Source organism: Oenanthe melanoleuca, chromosome 5 (genome assembly GCF_029582105.1).
Source record: "Oenanthe melanoleuca isolate GR-GAL-2019-014 chromosome 5, OMel1.0, whole genome shotgun sequence".
NCBI lineage: Eukaryota > Metazoa > Chordata > Aves > Passeriformes > Muscicapidae > Oenanthe > Oenanthe melanoleuca.
This window is the reverse complement of record NC_079339.1, coordinates 45,553,680-45,578,156: the sequence shown is the minus strand read 5'-3', so window position 1 is coordinate 45,578,156 and position 24,477 is coordinate 45,553,680. Positions and strand designations below refer to the sequence as shown.

At 41.1% G+C, this 24,477-nt stretch overlaps 1 protein-coding gene across 5 annotated transcripts in view; it reads left to right on the top strand.

Annotated features, from left to right (window-relative positions):
• Positions 1 to 24,477, top strand: part of ITPK1 (inositol-tetrakisphosphate 1-kinase) — a 136,954-nt gene that overhangs the window by 63,525 nt on the left and 48,952 nt on the right. For all 5 annotated transcript variants that reach the window (XM_056493530.1, XM_056493528.1, XM_056493529.1 and 2 more), the window contains 2 exons: positions 3,485 to 3,610; positions 11,513 to 11,630. In XM_056493530.1, the coding sequence (XP_056349505.1) occupies positions 3,485 to 3,610; positions 11,513 to 11,630 (244 nt within the window). The remainder of the gene's footprint in view (positions 1 to 3,484; positions 3,611 to 11,512; positions 11,631 to 24,477) is intronic.

Below are 24,477 nucleotides of genomic sequence, written 5' to 3'. Positions count from 1 at the left end.
CCAGCAGATCAACACTCCTGCCCAGCTTGGTTTGAATTGCTAAAAGCAAGAAGAATGGAGATTAATTTAGCTAGTTATAGGGTCTTTTAAAGCTAAACAGTCTAATAAAGAGTTAACACTTACATTATTTATACTTTTGACCCAATAACCAAACACTTGTGACCTGTAGCATAGCACTAACTATCCAACCAAAAACTACTACCTGAAACTGAGAAGAAGGAAGAAAAAAGAGCCAATGCCCAAGAACGTCCATCTTGTCCCATACCTATTACTATATTCTAAAACCCCAACTTTCAAATCCTTTACCATTTGAAATTACACACTTTCATTCTAACTACACACCCATGACTCTATTAAATTTGGAAGCCTTCTCCAAGGCCTTAAGTCAAAAGTAATATTTTCCTGGGGGTCAGTGTCAGAAAGCACATAAAGTTCATAACTCCCAGGCTTCTGGGTTCCAGTGCTGGTTGGGTTTGTTTTTTTAAAATAAAGGGCAAGCAGAGTATGCTGCAGGCTATAGCCTACCTCACAGAAGAAAAGGCACCATAGATGTATCTTTTCTCTCACTTCTGTTGCTATGGTGTTAGTTCTTTGCAATAACAAACCTTTGGGTGATCATGTCAAATGCAGAGATCACTCTAAGAGAGAGATTCTGAAAGGGAAGGGGAGTAGGAGGGCTCAAATTCCAGCTGATGAGAAACAGTGAATCAGTGTTTGTCTCAGCAGAGGGCCATCAAAAATTTTGTACTTTACTTTTGCTAACTTCTTTTTGGGTCTGATACTCCACTTGAAAAGGCTTCTTTTTACCTTCTCAAATATTTTTTTTTCCTTTCTACTTTTACTTTTTTTCCTTAGTGCATAAAAGGAAGGTGGATCTCTTCCAAATTCCACACAGCCCAGGAATATTTGCTTTCTGCAGCATGGCTCTAAACACAGAGAACTTATTTTTGCAAATGCTTTGATCCTCCAATCCACAAAATACTAGATCAAATTTTGAAGGTTTTTGTGGTTGAAATGTACCTGCTGTCCTTGTTGAGGAAATTGAAGTGGTCACTGAACTTCCTTCCAGAGAAGCTTTACCATGCTGTCGTTTCTCACATTGCTTTACTGGTGAATGGGAAGCAAAAAAGTGTTACGGGGGAGTCTTTTTAATGCTTTTCAGTGTGCAGAGTATGTGCATTTGGTTTCATTCTCAAAATATGCCTGTTGCGTTTAGCTGGCACAACTGCTGGGAAGAAGTTATCTTGCCCAGATGTCTTATGCTTGTGGAAAACACTGTGCTGGAAATGCCTGGATTTGCCTTGAAGGCATACTTCTATTCTTGGGTCAAGGCTGAAAGGGAGGACTATTTTCTTGTTTTCTGAATGTTTCTGTGCAGATTGAGTTGAAAGTTCAGGAAGGATGTAGAGGGGTAACCAATCTCAAGTACTTACTTGCTTCTTACTGCTTTTCAAACTGCAAGTCCTGAATATGAATTAATTCAGAATGTTGTACCTTGGCAACCGTGAACTTTCTGACCTAGTTAAATAGACCCTTTGTTTTGCTGTTTCCTTCCAAATGTGATGCGCAGATGGGAAAAAATCAGAAGGAGCAGTGTGGTTGTCTGAGATTTCTTTAAAGGATATTAACTGATTTTTCTGAAACTTGGTTGAAGAAGTTAATTTTCTCCTTCTGTGTCCTTTAGCCAAACTGCAGTTCACTTTGTTTTGCAGGTACTTAGGCTGTCCCCTAGCCTTTGTGCTGCAGTACTTGTGAGAGTGAAAAATGTCAGAACAGCCAGACCTTCTGTGAATGGCCTCACTGGCCACAGCTTGCTCATCCCTGAGCATCCACATCAAGTCTGTCCTTCTGGTCTCTTGGCTTGTAGGGAGTGACTGCTCACCTGTGAACAGTGCCTCTGTTTGTCTCCGTGGAAGTGACACACACTGTGTTTTCCAGTTGTATTGGAATCTGCATAAGGACTTCAAAGGGGTCTAATGCATAGCTGCTAGTAGGAGCATATAGTAATGGGCAAGTAAAGGTGGTCTCTGTGGGAAGAACTGGCAATCTTTCAATTTGTTTTTGTGCCATAGGTACCTTCAGTTATTCTGCTCAGGGAAGCCTGGCCCAGATAAGAGTGCCTAAACAAGAAAAGTAATTCAGCTCATGGATCAATTACATTATCAACTAGCAAATTAATATAAGGTTAATAGATCTCTGCTGGTTTAGTTTTATTGGTTTGATCCTGTCTTTACTTTCCTTAAGGCACTCACTCCTTAATTCAAAGCAGGGACATTTCTGTAGGGTGGGAAATTTTAGAAAGACAAAACTCAAGCTAATGAGAGAGAAAACAGCATCAGCAGCAGCCTGTTCTGCCCAGTGGTCCTCTCCCTCTTGTGCCTCTCACACCCTTCTTTACCAGAACTGAATAAAAAAGAAAATAGAAAAAAATAGAAAGATCATGCAGGTAAAATCAGATGCTAACTACAGTGAGCACACATTCATCTTTCCTCTCAAAGATGTTTCTGGTTTGGCATTTACAATGTTAAGTTGCCATTGATGCAGTAAGTCTCACAACTGGTTGGATTGAATTTCACAGCTCTTGTTCTGTGAGCAGCCTGGTGTGTTGGCCAGAACATGAGCCAGTTCTGGCACTTACACTCAACTAATGTTAAATCTGCTAAGTAGCTTCATGGGATCATTAAGTTCTGTGAGCATCTTAGGGGTCTGCAGTACATCATCTTCATCAAACAGATCTGGCATTAAATTTAGACTAAGTTGCTTAGGGCTTTGTCCAGACAGGTGTTGAAAATCTTGACGAATGGAGATTCTGCCACCTCTATGGGACTCTGCTGTAACCAGACTGCCCTTGTGGTACATTTTTTTTGGCCTGATTTAGTTGGCATCTCGATAGTTTTGATTTATATCCTGATAAATCCAAGCCCTCACAATAACACTGGCCAGCTCTCTTAGGATTCTTGCATGCATTTCATAAAGGTCCAATAGGGAGATCAATTTCCACAGATCCTGAGTCACTTGCTTTTGTCTTACCATTATTCATGTCCTGGGTGCAGTTTTGTGCAATCCCAGTGGGTGAAGGGCACAGCAGACCTTCCTTTTATTAGTGGTGTTAAGCCTTGTTAGCTCATTCCTTTTTGCATGTATATGAATGTACCAGGAAACTGTGTGAACATACTGGGAAACTGAGCCTGAAGAGTTGGTATAGGGTGGAGAAGCACAGGAAGATGTTTGGATGGAAGGTGCTTGCTGGTGACTTTGCTGTTTTTCATAGAATTAGAGCTATACTGCTGAGAAATAAGTGTGTGAGTAAAGTTTTCTAGCATTCAATAATGTGAAAATTCTCAGTGATTTAGATAATATACCAAAATAAAGGCACTGTGTAAAGTAAACGCCATCTGTGTGGCAGCAACACCTTGGATGGTGGCAGGGACAAGAGCTTGGATCCCCCATATATTAATAAAATGTTTCTCTCTGATTTCTTCAGCTTGATCTTAGCAAACCCATTGAAGATCAGGGACCTTTGGATGTGATCATACACAAACTGACAGATATAATCCTTGAAGCAGACCAGAATGACAGCCAATCACTGGAGCTGGTTCACAGGTTCCAGGTAAGTGGTTTTTTCTGCATTTCAAGCAGGAGGATAATTTTGGTGCAGCAAATTCAGTCTGATTACTGTGCACTTTGTAGGGGTTTGATGAAAAGAGCTGTCTGGCACAGTGTTGCCTTGCTACTGATAGCCCAGCAGAAGTGATTTTGTCAGTTTAAAATGGACTTGCACCTTGGGAAGTTTTGTTTTATATCTGTAAAGTTAGTTAGAACTGTTTTCCCACCAAATGTTCTTATGGAATTTCAAGAGTATTAGTTCTGCTCACAGAGGAACAGGTGTTTGCAGATCAATTTACGGTGCATCTCTCCATGACAGAACCTTTGAATTAGTTTGGCCCAGTTCTGTCTTGTCTTCCCAGTTCCTGGAATGCTAATTTGTGCAACATCAAGATTACTGTGAGTGACTTTGTCCTCTAGTGCTGAAAATCCTGTTATATATATTTTCTTTTTCCCTCAAGTTTACATTCAAGGTCACAAATATGCAAGGTGTAATGGTACAGAGAACTGTTTTCCCAAAGAAAAAGTGCCTTAAGAGATTCTCTCCCAGTGCCTTCCAAACTTTTGTATTTTGGAAGATAGAGGATGAGATAGAGGGTATGGCCCCTGTGAGCAGGTGTCAGAATTATATCCTCTCTCCAATAATTAAGACCTTAAGCTTTTGGTTCTGCAGGAGACTGAGTTGTGCCACATCTCTAGCATGCAGGAAGTTCTCACAGTAGTAAAACACATAACCAGGAGCCAGTGGTGCAGAGCACAGACCTTTCTGTGTTGAATTACATGCCAAAATGTGTTTTTAGAGTGTACTCTCGTGTAGTTTTGTAGCCAGGGCAGAAACTATCTGGAAATTTTTGCTATCTGCATCTGTCCTTCATTATTTTTAAGATGTTGAGAATCATTAGAAATTAAGAGAAGCATATTCCATAAGAAAAAGAAATTGTAAAAATACTTTTGTATAAAGTGTGTGGGATAGGGTTGTTGTTTTGGGTTTTTAAAAATAAAATCAATGAGCACCCTAGAAAAGGAAAAATGACTTGTGAGAAAGTTTGTATGAGTAAGGTGTTATATAAGCATTGTGGTATTTCTGGCACCTACACACAAGTGGAAATAGTGTGGTTCCCTTATTGTTGATTAAGTTGACTGAAAAAGTACTGATGATCTTAACCAGACCAAACAGTGCAAAATTCATTACGATTTTTTCCTGCTGTTGAATATAAATGTGACAGCAAGATGATACCTGGCAGCAGTCTTAGTGTTGGCTCCATAAAGCAGTCTTCCAGGAAGCAAAGAGCAAGGGATCCTTGACCATGGGAGGAGGAACAAGCTGCCAGACTACATTTATGACCTTTTTAAGAATGAGATTTTTTCAAGTCTATGTTATAGGTGCCTTGACCATATAGTCTGCAAAGAGCTAAGGAGGAAACTGGCTTCATATTTACATGTTTCTGTGTCCCTGCTCTCTGGAGTCTGTGATGAGCCCTTGTAGGGTCTGGCAGAGAGTGCTAATAGAACAGGAAGCCTCTTGGCATGCCATTGTATGGCTGTTTGCAATTGCTTTGGAAAAAAAAATTACAGGAGAATGAAAATGCTATGGCGGAGCTTTCTTTTGACAGTGGCATTTTTAGCTCCAGAAGACATTCAGGGCTGAGCTTTCTGAGGTCTTTGTGCTAGCTTGGATGTGGTATGGACTGCAGTTTCTCAGGAGAATACTGGTGGATACAAACTGTTCTCCATTGCGCTGAAAATCAGCGATGAGTGCTGGTGATCTCATCCAAAGCCAAAACAAAGACTTCATGCAGCACCTAGTGTAGTGGATTAAAAGATGAAAAGTGGAGAAATACTGTTATTTGCTTTTTAGGACACTTAAATCCTTGTTTTGGAGGAATGCTGATTATTTGTAGAGATGATGGTCAGTCTCCCTTCCTACCCACAGTAACCCAGGGCTGGACTGATTGAACCCAGGTAATTAGTTAACTGAAAATTGATTGCAGTCCTCAAGGGTTCCTTCTTGACTAGAGATACATGGAGGGAAGTCAGGTGAAGAGACAGAGTCCCCAGGGTGCATTTCACTTCGTGATGCTACAGTTCTTGCCTTCTTGGTAAGAAAGAACACTAACTACCCCAGTTCCTGCCTTCTAGACAAAGTATATGGCTTTGAAAACTGAGTATGTTTTGGCTCATGTAAGACACTGGGGAATTTTTGTTATGCTTTCATTAGAGAAAAATGCTCTCTGTGCAGCTGCCTGTCAAAGCTGTACAGGGGCTTGAGTAGCTTCATTCATTGCAGCTTCATATTGCATTCAAAATGATGGCTAGGGTGATGGAAAATCAATAGGGTTATTAATTTGTCTTTCAGAGCTTTTCCTGAACAGGTTCTCTTTGCATTAGCCTGTTAAAAAGACAGATCAGATGCAGATTTTATGCCTAGTCTTATTTCTATCAGGTTGATGAAAATTTAAAATGTTTCGTCTCCTGCTGCCCTGCAACTCTTGACTCTCCCACTCTGGAATTGTCCAAGATGGGCTCTTCTAATCTTGACTGAGAAACATTCTTAGAAGAGTTTGGGACTGAGAAGAAGGAAAATGAGGGAGATATTTTGGAAGGGAAGGAGGTAGGAGACTTCTCAGCTGAGAAGAGGCAATCAAAAAAACAAAGGAAAGTATTATGTCTTAGTGATTCTTTTCTAGCTGGGGGGACAGGTTAATGCAAAATTGAAATGGTCCATTTGCACCTGAATTGCCAGGCAAATGCCTGTGTTTTATCCATTTGAAAAATAATGATGTCTTAAATTATTGGAAGAGCCTCATAAACAGCAAAATTAACTAAAAATTTGTCATTCAAGTGCTAGGGCTTAGGGTTAGCTTCCTGTGGGTAGGATTTGCAAGATGAAGAAACAAAGGCCTTTTGAAGGCTACACAGGGCAGCTGAGTACTCAGAAAGTTTCTTTGAGATACAGGGAATAGAAATGTAACAGAGAAGATCAATTCTCTCTTCCCCTTGCCACACACCTCATTCCTTCTAAATGCTGCAGAAATTCTCTTTCAGATTTAGAGGCAATTTTGAGGTGAGTGTTTGTTGAAGACCCAAAACGCCTTCACCTTTTCTTTTGGAAGGAGATGTCTGTGAAAAGAGACCATCACGGCCTGAGACAACAAAAAGGAACTTTTAAGTCCGAATCTGATGCAAACACTGTAGACAAGCTTGTGTTTACATCTCTTTCTCCCTTGGAAAATGTTGACATATTTTTACAAGCAGTCATTGTCATGTTTCTGTATGTGGGAAAACACAAATCCAAATGGCATTATTGTTTCTTTTGCTTACTGTTTTCTTTTGGAATATTTTTAACGGAACTTCGTTTAATATTAAACAAAAACATTATGTAAGTTTTATTACTTAGTAATAAAAGCAAGTCAAATCAGTGAATCAGTGAGTCTCTTATCTAATGACCTATTATTTGCTATAGATACTGTATCAAATTTCTGTTAAAATGTTTTTAAAAATCATTAGCTGCCTTTTTTTGATAAAATGACAAGCTCTTTTTTCATCTATACACAGGCTTCTCAAGGAAAGTTGGGGGTTTTTTTTCATTGCTGGGTTATATCCAGAGGTATATAATAGGGAACATGAAATATTTGGTCTCCTGGTTTCAAGTTTCATTGCTAGCCTTCTGCCAGTAATGGGGCTGATACAAAGCCTGACTTAACACCAGGCCTGGAATACAAGCAAAAGAGGTTCTGCTAAAATTCCTTTTTTCTTCTTGTTTGCTTTTATTATATCAAAGATTAGAAGGAGAAAAACATAGATGTTGTCTGGGTCAAGCTGAACTGCAGCCCAAGGACAGAGCCCTTTCAATCTATTGTTGGAAAGCCTAAATATCTTCCACATTGTTGCCTGGGTGGTTGGAGTCTGCTGGTGGATATCAGTCTTCAGTAAATCCACCAAAGTAGAGAGTGGAGTTGTTTTGCTGGAAGTAGGAGAGAAGACTTGAAAGTTCAAAGTCGAAAGATTATGCTGTACTGAAGAGAGTACTGCTGTACTGTCTTGGCTTCAGTGTTTCACTTTTCCATATTCAACTGCTTCATTTTCAAGTTCATGTCTATAGTAGCTCATCTACTTTCAAAACAATTAGGCAGAAGCCCTTCATGTTTATGCAGATCTCTATTTCTGGTAGTAGAGCCTCTCTGTGCCATGGGAAGTGGGCTATTACTTAGGCTACATCAAGAGTTTTCCAGTCTCTTAAGTGATCTTCACAGGTCACTTACTGGTGCTACAGTACTGCCTTCTTGGTAAGAAAGAAAACCAACTGCCCCAGCTCCTGCCTTCTAGACAAAGTACCTGACTTTGAAAACTGTAGTACATGATGCCTGAGTGTGCAGCAGTTTCTAGTAAAGAATCAAAGTTTAGAAAGGTTTCAATTTTAATAGTTCCTGTGAAACTAAAAGAATTGACTTTTCTTATTGTCATTTCCTGTTGTAGAGAATTGGTGTAAGGTTCATATTTTTAAATTGCTTATTTAAAGTAGTTTTCTGTGTTTTCTATGGGTATTGAAACTTTCTTTTGTATGTGTTGGTGATGTACTGGTGAGAGGTGTGGGAGACTGGGAAAGTGCTGGCAGGCTAAAGGCCCAAGGGGAAGCTGGATGATTTCCTCTGGGGATCCCGGTGCAACTGGATGGTTTTGTTTTTGAATGCAGAGTTAACTCTTTGTGATGAAAGCAACAAACAGCGTGTGAGAAAAAAAGCAGGGTTGTGAGGACTTGAGTGCATTTTGATGCTCCTGTCCCCTGCACAGATTCAGCAGTTAATCTCTAGCTGTGCTCAAAGAGAAAGGACACATACAAATACACTGACCTTGTTCTCCATGGAGAGTCTTTGAAAAGAGGCTGTTTCTGGATTCAATCAAAAGGAGAGATGTGTGGTCTGTCCCCAGATTAGCTCTAGGAGACATTTCAGGTTCAAGGTCTTTCTTTAGATGACACAGATCTTCACTGCTCTGAGTTTTGCCATTCCTGTCTGAGTTCCTAGGTCTGCAAATGGAGAAGAGTTGGAGAATAGTACCTGACATAGATTTAATGCTGACAAATTTCCTCATTTTGTAAAGAAAGCTGATTTGCTCAAAGCTCAAAAGCCTTTGTGTGTGTTTGAAAGGGCTTGTACTCAGTAGAGTTCTTCTTGACATTAGAGCAGTTTGTTAAAGTTCTCCAGACTCTAAATGGCTTTTGGAAAATAGCTCCCACCTCCTTCATCAGTTATTTCATGCTTGCCTTACAGAGTTTTTTGGAGGCTCCTTAAGGCAACAGGATGAGAAATCAGTCACTGGAAAGTCAGCTTAGATGCTCATTTCTCTTGACATGTTGACTGGTATAGAATGGCCTTGAGATGGTGCCTTATTCCTGTTAAATTTCATTATGCTGTGGCAAGCTTAGTGCTTGGATGGTCTTTAAATACCATTAGGTTTAGGGCTATTACCATTAGAAATAAAGCACTGTGAGGTTCTCTTACAGAAAACATAAGAAAGCCAGGCTCCCTCTGGAAATACTTAGAATAACATGAGCCAAATTAAAAAGTAGAATACATGAATCCCATGGAAGCAAGGATAGTTCTCAATGCTGAGGTGAGCATCAGGAAAATTCAGGAAGGCACACAAGGAGCTAAGAGACAGAAAAATCATTCCCTCCTTGGAGGGCAGTAAAGGTGATGGAGTCCACAGGTAGGAGGAATGTGTGTGTGAGAGGAAGGATCAGTACAGGCAGAGTAGGGGCTAGGCCAGGCTGGAAGTCCAAGGAGCTGGAAGTCAAGGTGGAACCAGAGGCTGTTCGAGGGTGATGTGTGGTCACCACAGTGTAAAAGGAAGAACTCATCAGAAGTGCTGCAGGAGGCATGCTGTCAGAGCTCTGCTGAGGCCACATTTCAGAGCTGTGACATGTTCAGTCTGGGTGCTGTGCTTGCTTGCTGCCCCATCAGGGTATGGGCTTAAGGAGCTGGGGAAGACACACAGTGTGATAGCTCCCTGTATTTTAAACAGAGGCAGAGGGACTAAAGGAGCTGCCTTGTTATACTCTGGAGATGCTGAGATACTCAAGCAGAGTTTCACTATCAGCGAGTTGAAGCTAATGCCCTAATCACTGGATCACACTAGTTAAGCTAACAGGGTGTTTTAGGCACTGCATAGAAGGGCACATATGCATAGACATGTGTGGGTGTTTAAGAGGCATTAGGTAATAAGATACTCCAGCTCTAAAAGAAATAAAATCTCATCTGTATTTGAAAGCTGATTGCTCTGCTTAAGATTCTGGAAGTACTAGGGGCAGGAGACTCATGAAAACTGTATGTTCTGGGGTTTAGTGACCAGAAATAAACCCAGCTTCTGCTCCACTGAGCTGATGAGGCTTTTTATCCAGGCTGTACTGCAAGGGTGAGACAACAGCTGGGTCTGAGAGTCTTGATAATCAGCTGTGCAAAAGGCTGTCCCTTACTTTTCCCATGAGGCAGCAAGGTTGAATGTATCTTTGGGGAATTAATTCTTTGTGTTCTGCAGGGATTACTAAGTATGTCAGACATTACTATTGCCACTGAGGGGTACCTCATGCCCTGTGAAGGAAAGCTGCTTGTGTCTTGTGGATGATGCAGTAGGTTCATTAAACCCCAAAGCTGGCTCCTCTTAACCTCAAATGAATAATCTCCTTTCAGCAGCCATCAGTTCAGACTATGTAGTCATCAGAAAGCAGCAGTTTTCCAGTGCTAGGGTGGAGAAGTCTGCATCCTCAGTTAGTATCTGGAGCAAAATCACTTTCTGGGAATAGATTATGCTATTCTTTCCTCTCCAGCAAAGTGCATCTCCTGAGGCCATCTCATCATACTCTGAAGTATCTTTTGTAGTATGTTTTCTCCTTTGAAAAAATCAATTTAAATGAAGTAGAACTTCGTGGAAGTCTATTAATTGTAGGAGCTTTTGCATGAATGGATTTAAAGAAGTGGAAACATTAGGATGGCTTTGGGGAGTTAGGTGAAACAAAGAAAGATGCTAACTTTGGATATATTTGTCTGATTTTGAGTAGAATAAGATGGATGCATGTTTCCTACTTTATAGAGCCAGGTTGGGGCAATGATGAAGGAATTCAGTTTCTGTTCTAAGAAACAGAAGGAAAGGTTTTGTTTGGTTTGCAAGGCCAATACCTGGCAGCTGTGTCTGTGTTCCTGGCCAAGATGCAGTAGTGCAGTCATGACCTCAGTGAATGGGGAATTGAGTTCCCAAGATGAAGATCCATGAGGTCATTAACTTTACTTTGTTCTTGTAGTCAGAAAGGGAGAGTATGAACCCAGAGAAGTAGCAAGCAATGAAGACACAATGAAGCAGCAATCTCTTCAGCTCTGCCAAAAAATATTTCAGCCCTTATCATCCAGCCCTTAACACTGTCTTCAGCACAGCTAGAAGACAGCAATAAAAACAACATAAAAGAACACAGATGTATTTCTGAGCCTAGTTCAGATAGTTATGATGTTCACATGCAGTAATTGAATGCAAGGATGACCCCCAAGACAGCTGTGTGCCATCTTTCTTCTCCTAATGGCTTTTCTCAGCCCTGCTCACAGTTCTTACTATGGCACTTGGCCACTTGGTCCCTTATGAGCTAATATGGTTGCAGCACAGGTTTTGCTTCTGATAGAGTCTACAGGAGGAATTTGCCATCTAAACCAGTTAGCTGTCACATTAGTGTTTGTTTCAAGTGTCAGTGTTTTGACTGTTTGGGGACTTTCTGCATTGCCAAAGTCCGTTTGGCTCCCTTTGAAGAGAAGTTGGACTTTTAACATTATGTATTCTCCTTCTCATTATTTTCTCTTCTCATTATTTTTCTACACTCTTCAACCAACCTAATGCCATTTTTTTGGTACATATTGTTTTGCAGGAGTACATTGATGCTCATCCAGAAACCATTATCCTGGACCCTCTCCCGGCTATTCGTACACTTCTGGATCGATCCAAGTCTTACGAGCTAATTCGGCAAATAGAGGCATACATGCAAGGTAGGAGAATATCTGTGCTCCCTGGAGGATTTTATTGTGACTAGAGAAGAAAGCAGCTTCCTTCTGGAGGCTGGATGTGAAGTTTGAAGTAGTGGTTTTGGGCCCCTTGCGTTGTCTCTCCATGGGAGCACAAACACTGAAGCATTCCTGTGTCACAGGATTGCCCTCTGGAATCCTGTGCTCTTCTTTTTCCATATACACAAAGGAGGTTTGTATCTGATTAAAAATACGATGTGGATTTAATGGGGAGCATATTTACCACAGTGAGCACTCTCAGAAATCTTCTGGAAAACATTGTCTTCTTGTTTTGTGCTGGTAAATTGAAATGACTGTACAAAGTCAGCAGCTTGTAGTAAGAATCCTGAGGCCTGAAACTGAGGCAAAAGAAGAAAAATTGTTTTTGGAGAGGACCAAAAGAAATTAAAATTTAAATAGAGCTAAGGTCCTTAAGAAGTACTGGAAACCTATTGCACAGGCTAATTGCTAGGAGGAACTTAATGCACATCTGGTGCTGGCTTGTTACCTGACTTAAACTATTGTCCTTAATTGGTATCATTTGTGCTGTATTCCACGTTGGGAGTCATGCCTTTTCAACCTGAATGATTCTATTACCTTCTCACTTTAACCATTGCAACTGTTGGGTTAAGTTAGTCTTCTATTTCCCTTTCTACTTCTGCTATCATGTTATTGAAACTTTTATTGGATTTTGAATTTAAATCTAGAATAGCTCTGAAGTAACTGTTTCATATGTTAGATGACTATAATGGGGGCAAATTGCATTTATGAACTATGTTCTAATGGGATGTTACTGGAAATACCATTGAGATTGTGTTATCACTGTCTTGATGGGCAGGTAAGAAGCTCAGCAAATTGTATTTTTATAGTTGTGGATTTATGGACATATTATTTGTATATAACCTCCCTGGCCCCAATGGCACCGTTCTTATGTAGGAATAAGACTAATAATTCACAGCACTCCCCCTTGTCTTTTTGAATCTCTTAGGGAGAAAATCCTCAATTAGTTTAGAAGGATTTGTTCTGGAGTGGCTATTGCTGTTGTGAATGGGAGAAAGGTGCTAAGGGAAACCTGTGGTCTGAGGGAGTGGTTGGGATTTTGTTCTAACAGCAGAGATATTCAGTAGAGTTTGGTTTTGTTCTTTTTTTTTTTCTTAAATTGCTATCAGTACTATTGTTATCCCTATAAGAACATTATGTTTGGGAGAGCATCCAGTTTTTGCAAGTAGTTTGTCTTCTGTATATTTCAGTCTCCTTTGGTCAAACTGATGAGAAAAAGAAATAAGTGCTTAAGGAGAAAAAGAAAAAGGAAATTTGTATTCAGGTAAAGCTGGCAGTTTCTAAAGAAGCTGTTAATAAAGTTGAGACATGAAGTTGCTATTGTCACTGGCTGCTGCAGTGTGTGCTGACCATATTTCCCCTGATCCTCTGTTCCCCTCCCCCTGGCACTTTCCTCCCCAGTCTTATCTTATTTCTGTCTCATAATTAGAAATGCCATGACCAAGACCTTGAACCAACTCTGTATTTAGCAGGGGAAATCTCAGGAGAGATGAATAATCGTCTAACTGCTTGTTCTGGCCTAAGTAGATCAGCCTCTGTATTCCTGCACATGATGATCTGCACTAAGGGAAAAGTTACACCACTCTAGACAGTGCTGTGGGTTTTTCTCTCTTTCCTTATTTTCACTTGCTAAGTTATGTTTCCTCTATTACAGCTACCATCTCATATCCCAAGGCCATAAGCACTTGGAAAACCCAAACAAGAAGTAATACATCTGTGAATAGCATGAGCTCTTAGGAGCCACATCTTTATTGTTCTGGAATTTCATTATGGAAATAACTACTGAGAAAATAATATCCTAGTCTTTAGCTGTAACTAGAGAGCCCTTTTTATCACACACTACAAAATTAATATGATGGGTTAAGTTCAGTGCAAGAGATTGTCTCTTCCAAAGGAGTGCTGTAAACTCAGGAGGGTTGAATTTATATGTAAGAAGAAGCCTTCTGCTATTCAAAGTCCTTCAAAAGAAAATTCAGTTTTTATTTGCAGATCAGTTTTGGATTTCAGTGATTATTACCACTATTTCAATTATGTTTTAAAGTAACTATAAATGAAGTATAGTCTTTATTTATAATCTTCAGTCAACACCTTATTTTAACCCTGTAGACCTTAGAACAACTATATAACTAAAGATTTGCACCAGTTAGGTTAAAGAGAGGGTGACCACATGCTCTGCTGAGGTGACTGTGTTCTGTAGCAGTAGGGCTCCGTGATCTATAGACAGTTAGGTTTTAACTCTAATTATTTTTCAGATGTCCAAGTCAAAGTCCTTTTGACAGAGATTTCTCCATGCTTCCTGAAAAAGGGAATCCCTGTTTGAAGTATCTAGATGTGGCACGTGGACATTGTTAGGCTTTCTGAAAGTCCCAGGTCTTGCTCTTTATGGAGTCAAGTGTCTGAGTGATAAGTACTTTGATGCTGCCTCCTGGGAATGCCTTACTGAGACACTTTGTGGCTGACTCTTTATCTCTGCTACCAGTCTGTGGCCACTAAAACTGAGGTGGAGGAGAGCCAGAGTTGTATCCTGAGGGAAAGCACGGCATTGATCCAGGGCTTTCCATGTCCTAGAATGACACATAACCACTCAGTTCTTGTGGAAATAGAAGGTTCACAGACCTGCCCAATCACTGAAGTTGGAAAAGGTCTCTTGAGAATATACAGTGCAACTCCCTGCTCAAAGCAGAATCTCTAAAGCAGGTTCCTCAGGTCCATGTCCAGTTGGGTTTTTGTGTTTCTCCACAGATGGAGACTGCATAATCTCTCTGAGCAACCTACTCCAGGATTCACCTTGAACTTGTGTGCTAGCATGCTACTAGCAGTGCTGAGGTGATTTGCAGGGATTGTCTTCTGAGGAAAAAAATAGCTTTAAGAGATTTTAATACTAATTTTTTTGGATTCTGTTTTGGAGCCAATAGTCTGGCTGGAGCTGTGACTTCCTCTTTTTCTTGGTCTCTCTTATTTTGAATGCAAGCTCTAAGAGAGCTAGTTATTCTGCAGCCTCTGCTTCTGAATCTTTTTTTAAAAAGACTTGAAAAAATAAAGGTTGCATTCCCAGCTAGTGTCCTATATAGCTGGCAGGTCTATGTTGAAACAAATCAGATTTTTTTGGTGTCACAGTTGTTCTCTCAGCAGTTGTATTGCTTTGTTTACTTTTCTCTGAAGAATTGCTTCTTATATAAAAAGTGTTCTTGATAAATTTTGGTGATGTTTGGTGAAAGATTAGGAGCATTATTTAATAAAAATTTCATTTTTACAGGGTATTGTGTGGTTGGAACTGTGTCAGCCTTTTTAAAGCTTTAATCTGATAAAAATAACTAAATTTTCTGGTGCTGTGTTGAAAAGTTGTGGTCCTTCAGGTTTGAAATTCAAAATCTGACACTTAAAATTATGCTTAAGTTGGTTGTAATGGATGATCACTGTGACTGGGCACTAACTAAGCTTGTCATGGTGCATTTTTTGTTTAAACATTAAAAGCTTTTGAAATTCCCTACATATCTTACAATAAGTATCTTCCAATACAAGTAATAACCCAGAAAGTAAACATGCTATTCACTCAGTGTGCTATCTAGTTAGTGTTCCCATCTGCTGCTCAGCTTCCTCTTTTGTCTCAAGTGACTTACTGGTTTCTCTGATAACGTTTGAACTTGCAGACGCTGAAGTTAATTTCTTTAACCACTTGCTCCTGGCTTTTTCTTCCATTGTTTTAAACTTTTGTTTTGTTGTTCTTAAGTTTAGCTCCAAATCTAAAATTTGTACAGACAATAGCTTTTGTGGAGCTCTCCTAGAAAAGAGAACTCCTGCATGAGCTGAGCTGCAACTCCTTAATTCCTCTCTTCCTAGCAGCTGTCCTTGAAGTATGGGAGCTGTTTCCTCAGGACACTCTAAACAGTATATACCCCTTTAGCTTTGATATTTTAATCCTGGCATGTAATCAGAATCATTTGTGTTTATATGAGATGCAGTTGTTGCTGTATGTGCTTCTTTCTCATTTTGGGGGATATTGCAGAACAGATCACAGCATCCCTCTCTATTCTCTGGATTTCTTTTTATCAGATTCCGACTTAGAAATACTCCTCTCACAGCTGCATGCATCTTTTGTTACTAGGAGGCAAACTCAGTATAATGAAAGGCATTTGATTTGGGGCTTGGAGTTTTCTGCTTGGTGCTGGTTCTGCCTTGCTGTGTGATTTTTGGACATACCCCTGTGCATCTCTTTCTTCTTCTGACACTCATCTGCCTGTCAAGATGCCACATTGTTTCAGGCAGGAACTCTTCTCCAGGTGTACAAACACATACTCTGATGCAGCAAGTCTCTGTGCCAAGCAAGCTGTGTAGTGTTCTTCTAACAGAAAGTGTGGACCAATTGTTGAGTAGAAAACTGCATCTACAATTCAGCACCAAAGCAGATAGTCACGGGAGGGTTTTTTGGACATTATGGGCCGTGTACATTGTTGGAGCAGTGCATACTTAGAACTTCTCAAAATCAGGCCACCCAGTTAAAAGTGCATGAAAATAGCTGTATATACATAGCTTTAGGCATTCACCTTTTGAAACTGTAGCCTCTTTTCTCTGTGGCCTACTTTTCAGAGCTGTTTTGGTCAGAGGGGAGAGAAGAATAGTCACACAGATGTCTGTGAACTTCAGACACCTCTTAGTTTTATCTGAAGCTCATATTAAATTGAAGTCAGATTTTTCTTTTCACTTTAAAGCCTCTTAATCACCCACCTGGTGCTCACTTCTTTATGCAGGGACATATCAGTAAAATATCTTTAGTTAAAGGGCTGGTGTCAGCTACTGTAAATAACCACACCAATTTTTGGGTGCAGAAGCCTCTCTTGTTGATTGTATACTCTCTTTCCACCAAGAACACATGCAGATAGATGTCTTGATAACTCAGTCAAAATGTGTGGTGTATGTTCACTCACTGGATTTTAATTTCTGTCTGAAAACTAGTACACCTGTGTGGAAGAAAGGAGTTAGAATGGAATCTGTGACAGTAAGCAGTTTGTCCAAAGTGTTTCAGCTCACAGCAGTGTTGCACCTGGCAGTCCTCTATACCCAGCTGCCAGCACTTGGTAGGTCTCAGTCCTGCTCTGTGAAACTGGAAGCACACTGGGACATTTGCCCCAGGAAAGTGCCACCTGACATCTTTCTCATAAAAGCTCATTCATTTGTCTAGGAGAATGATAACGAAGAGACATCAGCATGTTGGTGTTATGATAACAAGCCCTGGCTTTGAAATTTAAACTAGACAGCTGCTTCCAAAGGACTAGTCCTGTCCTGAGAGAGGTGGCAGGAAAAGAAAGTGGGAAGCTCCAAAAGGAACCTGGAATCTTCTGTCTTGTACCATGTCTTGCTCTTATTACAGCAGTTTATGAAAGATTTTCGAAGGTAAGACTGTTGAAAGTTAGCCATTTCATTATCAGAAAATTTGAACAGGTTCTCCATTCCCTTCCTGCCTCTCCTCTCCCCCTTCAGATTTTCATTATTTTGAGCTGTGATCTCTGTCCCAGCATAGGTAGGAGGGAGCTGGGGGCATCTGTGGATATGATGGGCACAGTCCCTGTTCTCCCAGCCAGGAGTGGCTGTCAGCCAGCCTGCTGCCACTGGCCTCCTGAGATCCATCAGCTTGGGGCTGCTCAAGTGACTCTGCAGGCCAACAGGCACAAAGCCCAGAGAATAATACAGAAACATTTTTATTGTTTTGTCTCACAGTGTGCCAGTCAGAACTACTTGAACCAACAATCAATCTTCATCTTGGATCCTAGTAGTCTTAATGGCCACTGAGCTTTCAAAATAATCCTGCCTGTAAAGTTCAGATGTTATTTTTGGGTACCCTCTTTAACTCTTGTGTGCTTTTTTGACCAGATATGAGGAATCTGCACCCTACTTTCACTCTCTTTTGCTTATCTGAATCTGAAAAGAAACAAGGCTGGACTTTTTATCCATTTATTACATACCAGTGTTGGAAACTTCTGTTTTGCATCTACATGCATGATTTCAAAGCATTTTTCTACTTGATAAAGCTGAAAAAGTGGAAGGGTTTACATCTTCTTAAGTTAGAGCTTCTATGAATTTTATGTTAGGGGCTTGGGTGAATCTGAGGATCAACTGAATATGCATTTTATGGGGTAAAGATATAAGCCATGACTGCACTCTGTGGTCATAGGGTATTCCTAAGACATCTCCAGTTTGGGTTTTATGAACAGAACATGGATTAATTCTTGAGGATTATTGTTTCTGTAGAATTAGGAAAAGAGGAGCAAGGATTCTTCTTGTCATGATGAAGTCTTCACTGAATAAACTACATGTTTTAAATTCCAGCATGGTTGTGTTTCAAGTTATTCTGATCTCTTGAGCAGAAATTTTCTTGGCTGACATCCAAATTTCCCAAGTATCTACAAAAAGTAATGAAGGAGCGTTGAAAGATAAATTGCTCGAAGTATCAATGTAAAAATTAGCTGTGAATACTTTTTGCAGTAAGTGGTTTTTCACAGTGTTTCTACTCATATTGTCACAAGATCAAAGGTCAAGAAATAAGTCTTGAAAAATAGTACTTTTCTGAGTTGGAAACCAGGGTTTGGCTGATAGAATATTACTCCAGTTCTGGCGTAATGTGTTTATGTCACTTTGCTGCTGAAGAAGCAGTTCTGGTGTGGACAAGAAAAGTAGCATCCCTTACATTTTCTCAGATAAGTATTTAGCCAACACGTGGTAAGCCTGGTTAGATTCTAATCTCTCCTCATGCAGAGTCCAGCAGGACCTTAAGGCTTAATCAGGGTTGCATGGAATCAGCTACTGATAACATTGCCTGGGAGGATGCTTTCCTTTACCACTAAGGCCACTAAATCCTGTCTAAAATCACTGTTGGCTCCCATTTCACTTATCTGCTGGCTTTGTGCAACTGTTCCTGCTGAGTATATCAGTAAAGAAAATCATGAAAGCTTGAGTGCATTTATGTTCTTGACGTCAGTAATTGGGTCTGTCTCATGAATTTTCCAAATGGCTTTCAGAAATTAGAGTGGATGGAGCTGAAAATGTTGATTAGAAGGACTTGATATGAATTTCTTGAATAGTTTATGACTGAGTGGAACTAAACCTTTATGGTCAGTTGCATGATAGTCTTCCTGCACAAGGTTGTTTACTTGTCATTGTCATTTGATACACTACACTGCTAACATCTTGCTTTTCTCTCTGTTTGTGACACCCTTTTTACAGTGGTGCTTGGGAGGTGCTGATATTTTGTTTTTCTGATGTATAAATGCTGCATATGGGGTGGAAATGGAGTTCCCAATGCATTAATGGGCTGATACAGCTGTGTGGAGACATTTGGCACCTCTGGAGTGTCAGTAATTGTGGTTCAGGTCACTGCATTTGTGTAAAGGAAACAAAACTGATTCAGCAGGAGACAGCTTTGCTCCATGAAGACAAAAAGATGCTATGCTGAGAAAAAAAGCATACTGTCACAGCCATGTGTTGCATCCCTTCATATCCTGTTGGTGGGCAAGGTGTACGTGGAGCATATTTCAGAACTCCTTCCATTTGTAGGGAAATATACGATCTGTTTAGTTCTGTACACTGAGAGTGAACCACTGCTTGTTCAATTGGATTAAAATCACAGAATCATGCAGAATCACTAGCTTGGAAGAGACCCTCAAGATAATAAAGTCCAACCCATGCCCTAACTCCTCCAAACCATGGCAGTCTTTTTTTTAAACACATCCAGGGATGGTGACTCCACGACCTCCCCAGTCGGACCATTCCAGTACTTTATCACTTTTTCTGTAAAAATCTTTTTCCTAATGTCCAACCTAAATTTCCCTTGACACAGCTTAAGACTGTGTCCTATCATTTTGTCAGTGCTGCCTGGAAAAATAGACCAACCCCCACCTGACTACACCACCTTTCAGGAAGTTGCAGAGAGTAATAAAGTCACCCCTGAGTGTCCTTTTCTCCAGTCTAGACAGCCCCAGCTCCCTCAGCCATTCCTCACAGGGTTTGTGTTCCAAGCCCCTCACCAGCCTTGTTGCCTCCTCTGGATATGCTTGAGTGTCTCAACGTCCTTCCTGAACTGAGGGGCCAGAACTGGACACAGCACTCAAGGTGTGGCCTCACCAGTGCCGAGTACAGGGCAAGAATGACCTCTCTGCTCCTGCTGGCCACACCATTCCTGATCCAGGCCAGGATACCATTGACCTTCTTGGCCACCAGGACACACTGCTGGCTCATGTTGAATCAGCTGTTGACCAGCATCCCCAGGTCCCTTTCTGCCTGGGCACTGTCCAGCCACACCATCCCCAGCCTGTAATGCTGCTGTTATTGTGGCCAAAATGCAGAACTCAGCACTTGGACTTATTAAATGTCATCCCATTGGACTCTGCCCATGCATCCAACTGTTCCAGGTCTCTCTGCAGAGCCCTCCTACCTTCCAACAGATCAACACACGCTCCCAGCTTAGTGTTGTCTGCAGATTTACTAAAGAAAAACTCAATATCCTCATCCATGTCATCAATAAAAATACTAAAGAGGACTGGCCCCAGCACAGACCCCAGGGGATACCACTGGTGACTGGTCACCAGCTGGATGCAGCACCGTTCACCTGCACTCTCTGGGCCCAGCCATCCAGCCAGTTCTTACCCAGCAAAGAGTGCTCCTGTCCAAGCCATGGGTTGCCAGCTTTTCCAGGAGTGTGCTGTGGGGGACAGTGTCAAAGGCCTTGCTGGAGTCCAGGTACCAACATCCACAGCCTTTCCCTCATCCACCAGGTGGGTCACCTGGTCATAAAAGGAGACCAGGTTGGTCAAACACAACCTACTCCTCCTAAAGCCATGCTGGCTGGGTCTCATACCCTGGCCATCCTGTAAGTGCTGTGTGATGACACTCAATATAAACTGTTCCATAACCTTACTGGGTACTGAGGTCAAGCTAACTGATAGTCTGAATAATAAAAATTGTGTATCCCTCAAATGGCACTGTCCATGTTGCTTTAGTTTCCTCCAGGCCTTTTGGCTGATTAGAGTTCTTGGAAACTGTCAGCTTGAAATTGGATAGCTGAACACAAGTCAGCATATTGAAATAACTTAAAAAAAGAAAAAACTCCTCAGAAGGTAATCTTAAACTGAAACATCAGAAAGTGCTTGACAGAGACCAAAGGCATGGAGAAAATAAATAAACTCCTTTCAATGTGGCAAATCAAGTATCCCATACTAGTGGCATTTCAGGACTTGTATTATTAATGCTGGAAAAGGTAGATGAATACAGGATACCAGTTTTTTCCAGACAAAGGGAGACTGCAATATCGGACAGGTTTACCAAAAGACAGTGAAGAGTCAGTATAATGATAAAGCTACTTTATAGCAGTCTCTTGGGCCTATAAAAAATAATGTGAACATGCATTGTTTAACTTCTGCATTGACTCACTACTCAGGACAGACCTCAGTGTCACACTGGGAGCTCACTGGAAACTTCTGCCCCCTCAGCCTCAGTAGTCAAAAGACAACATGCCAACAGAATCAAACAAAAAGATTATGGTGGCCAAAAATAGCATTGAAGACACTGAACATACAGTTGTGTAAATAAAGAACTTTCTTTTTCCCAAAGACTGTTTTCAATTCTGCTTTCCCGAATTTAAAAATATCCATTGGAAGTGAAAGGAATCCTTGAAAAATGGACGTGGTCAATGCCAAGAGACTGCCACAAGTGAAGAGTAAAATCAGTCTCAGGCTAGCAAAGATGGAACAAAACTTGAGCAAACAAAACAGTATAAGTGGAGAAATGTTCCCCTTTTTCTACCTTGTCAGAGTTAAAGTTTCATTGAATAGCTGTGCAGTTGCCATACTAAGATCATAGCTGGAATGAAAGAGGTAGGACATATTCACAGCTAGGTTTGAAAGGTTTACAAACCATTGTGATTGGTGGTATATAGTACTGACTGGTGGATGTTAAAAAGAAACTCCATGATGAGCTAAGAACTCCAGCTTGGGACATTTTGGGGGACAATATATAGTCCCTTTTCTTTGATTTGAAACCCACTGCCAAGTTGAAAAGATGGAGATTACACGGTGTCAGCTTAATTGTGTTCTTATTTGGTTTGATAATTCCAGTGTTCATTTCTCATCTCCAGGGAAGCAAGAATGCCTGGAAGTGCAGTGAGGATTTAAAGCACTTTCTCTACTCCATAACTTTTAAACCCCATGGAAGGAGTGATGCTTCAGAGCTTTCACTGTCCTGTGAATAAAGTCTTGGTATTTAATATAAATCATTATGAGCACGCAGCATGTTAAATGGCAACTCAGATAGAGCCAGATGTGTTTAAACTATTATTCTTTCAGAAATATGGCTGGATTATGTGAGTATGACTTTTTTATTTGATAGCTTTCTCTTCTACTGCATTAAGACCCTGTAAAGCGAGACAAAGGATTCTGTTCATGAGAGGACAGAACTGAGGCATTGTGGGACAAGCCCTTGTAATGCATGACAGGGAGGGAAACAGCACTGAACACTCTTGAAGAAGTTTTTTTATCAGGTTATGTTCTACTAGAGGATCAAGGAGGTCACCCTCCAGATCCCAGTGGTGCATTGTCTGGGACAGGGTGTTACATAACACACTGGGACTTTTCAATTTTTAAAACATTTTGTTTCATTTCCTGTCTTGCTCCCTGGTGAAATAATGAGGAAGACTGACCAGTTGCAAAGTTTATCTCCTATGAAATTATGGAAATGATTGAGCAGATAATGTTTCACAGTCTCACCCACCTGCCCACCCTAACAAGCCTACTCCATGATCAGAATAACTGCAGCTTTTTCCTCCCTGCAGTGCAGCTGCCAGCTTCTGTGGTGTCTGCTGGGGCAAGGAGGGAAGGGAGCACACAGCTGTTACTGAGAGTGTTAACTTTAGATGTGGCATTGGGTTTCCTACACGAGGGAGCGTTCATATCTCAGGTCCTTCCTAATCAGCTTGAGGATGCCATGTGGGTGTTTGCTCTGTCTCTGATTGAGTGCCAGCAAGCAGCCAGCAGTGAAATCTTTCCTGCAGAGATCCAAAGTGTCAGTCTTGCAGACATGTACCCACCACCCATCTGCTGACAAATGAATATTCTGAATGAGGTCCTTTTTTTGGCAAGTGACGCTAAAGGTACTATGAAGGCGATGGAAGATGTTAATGTTCAGGAAGAGCTTTATCTTTTCTGATCTGCATTTTTTTAATGTTTGTGGGTCCACTGAGATCTTGGTTGTGTGGGACAGTTGAGCTTTACTGAAGCAATTTGTTCACTTAACACTGAGAGCTTATTCTATCACATCACCTCACTTAGGCACTGGTGTGTTGACAAGACATCCATGCAGATAAGTAGCAGGAACACTGAGTATGAGCCCCATCTTGTGCCATTCTGGTTTGCATGCAATGCAATTAATCTGCATGCAGCATTGTGGTCAAGGCATGGTCTCTGCAATTTAAAGGATCTGTAATCATAGAATCATAGAATGGTTTGGATTGGAATGGACATTAAAGGTCATCTAGTTCCAACCTCTCTGCCATGGGATGGGCAAGAACATAGAGTGCCTGCAGGGGCTCCTTCCACTAGCTGAGGTTACTCAAGGCCCTGGCCCTCTGACCTTGAACATTTCCAAGGACAGGGCATCCACCACTTCCTCTGTGCAGCCTGTTCCAGTGCCTCATCAAACTCACAGTGAAGAATTTCTTCCTAATACTCTAATATCTTATTTGTTGAGATTCAGGGCTTTGACAACAGCTCTGCTTATTCTCCTGATCTCTAAAATGCCAGCCAAACCTCCCTCCTCCCTCAGAGGAACCTTTTGAGGATTAGTCAGTACTTGGGAAGCCTGTGAATGTTTAAACTGTTTAAGAAGCTGTTTAAACTCTGGTAGAAGGGGTAAGTATGGGTAGGACTTTCGCTGTCAAGGCTGTTGTAGTGCTGGGACAAACTAATGAGTAGTTATGAATCTCCTGTACTAGAGGCTTTGGGAACAGATGGAGATGGAGATGAACATCTGCCAGTGTTGGTGTTATGCACCACACTATTTCGTGTTTTGAGAATGCAATGGGACTGGGGTAGGTAACCCAGTAGCCTTCCCAGACCAGTACTTCTTGATGTCAATTGTCCTTCAGAATGAAAAACATCTATTACTGGCAGTTTGAGCCAGGGATCTTAATGTGGTCATGCTGAATGTTAATAGACATCTGTCCTTTGCAGGGCCAAGACACAGGGCCTTCCACAGAGGAAGACCCATAGCACAAATGTTTACCTGTGCTGCCATAAGAGTTAAGCAATCTGAGAAGTCTTGGGCTTCCACTGAGGCAAAGTTTTTGTGGGTCAGTGCAGCCAGATCTGGATATGATAGGCTGTGCTCCTATAAAAAACCAGCATGTTTCACCTGGACACAGTCCTCTTACTTTGGCTGTTTGACTTCTGGGCTGAAGTTGGCTTCATTCTGCTTTTTAGGGATGCCAAGAGAGGAGTAGTGGGCTTGCTGCACCTGTTCATATAGATGTGGTGGAGCAAGACCAAGTATTTCCTCCTCAGTGGAGAAATCTGTGGAATGAGTTTGTCACTTGCTTCACAAGGGTGAGGCAGTTGAGCGATGCATTCCTAAATCAGCAGGCTCCTCTTGCCTGGGGCATTCTTCAGCAACCACACATTAAATCTAAAGCTATAAATTGTATAATTTGCATAAGATATTAGACAGAGAAGCACAATGGGACAGACGCTAATTGCTGATTTGGGAAGCCTCACAAGCATTTGCTAGGAGATAA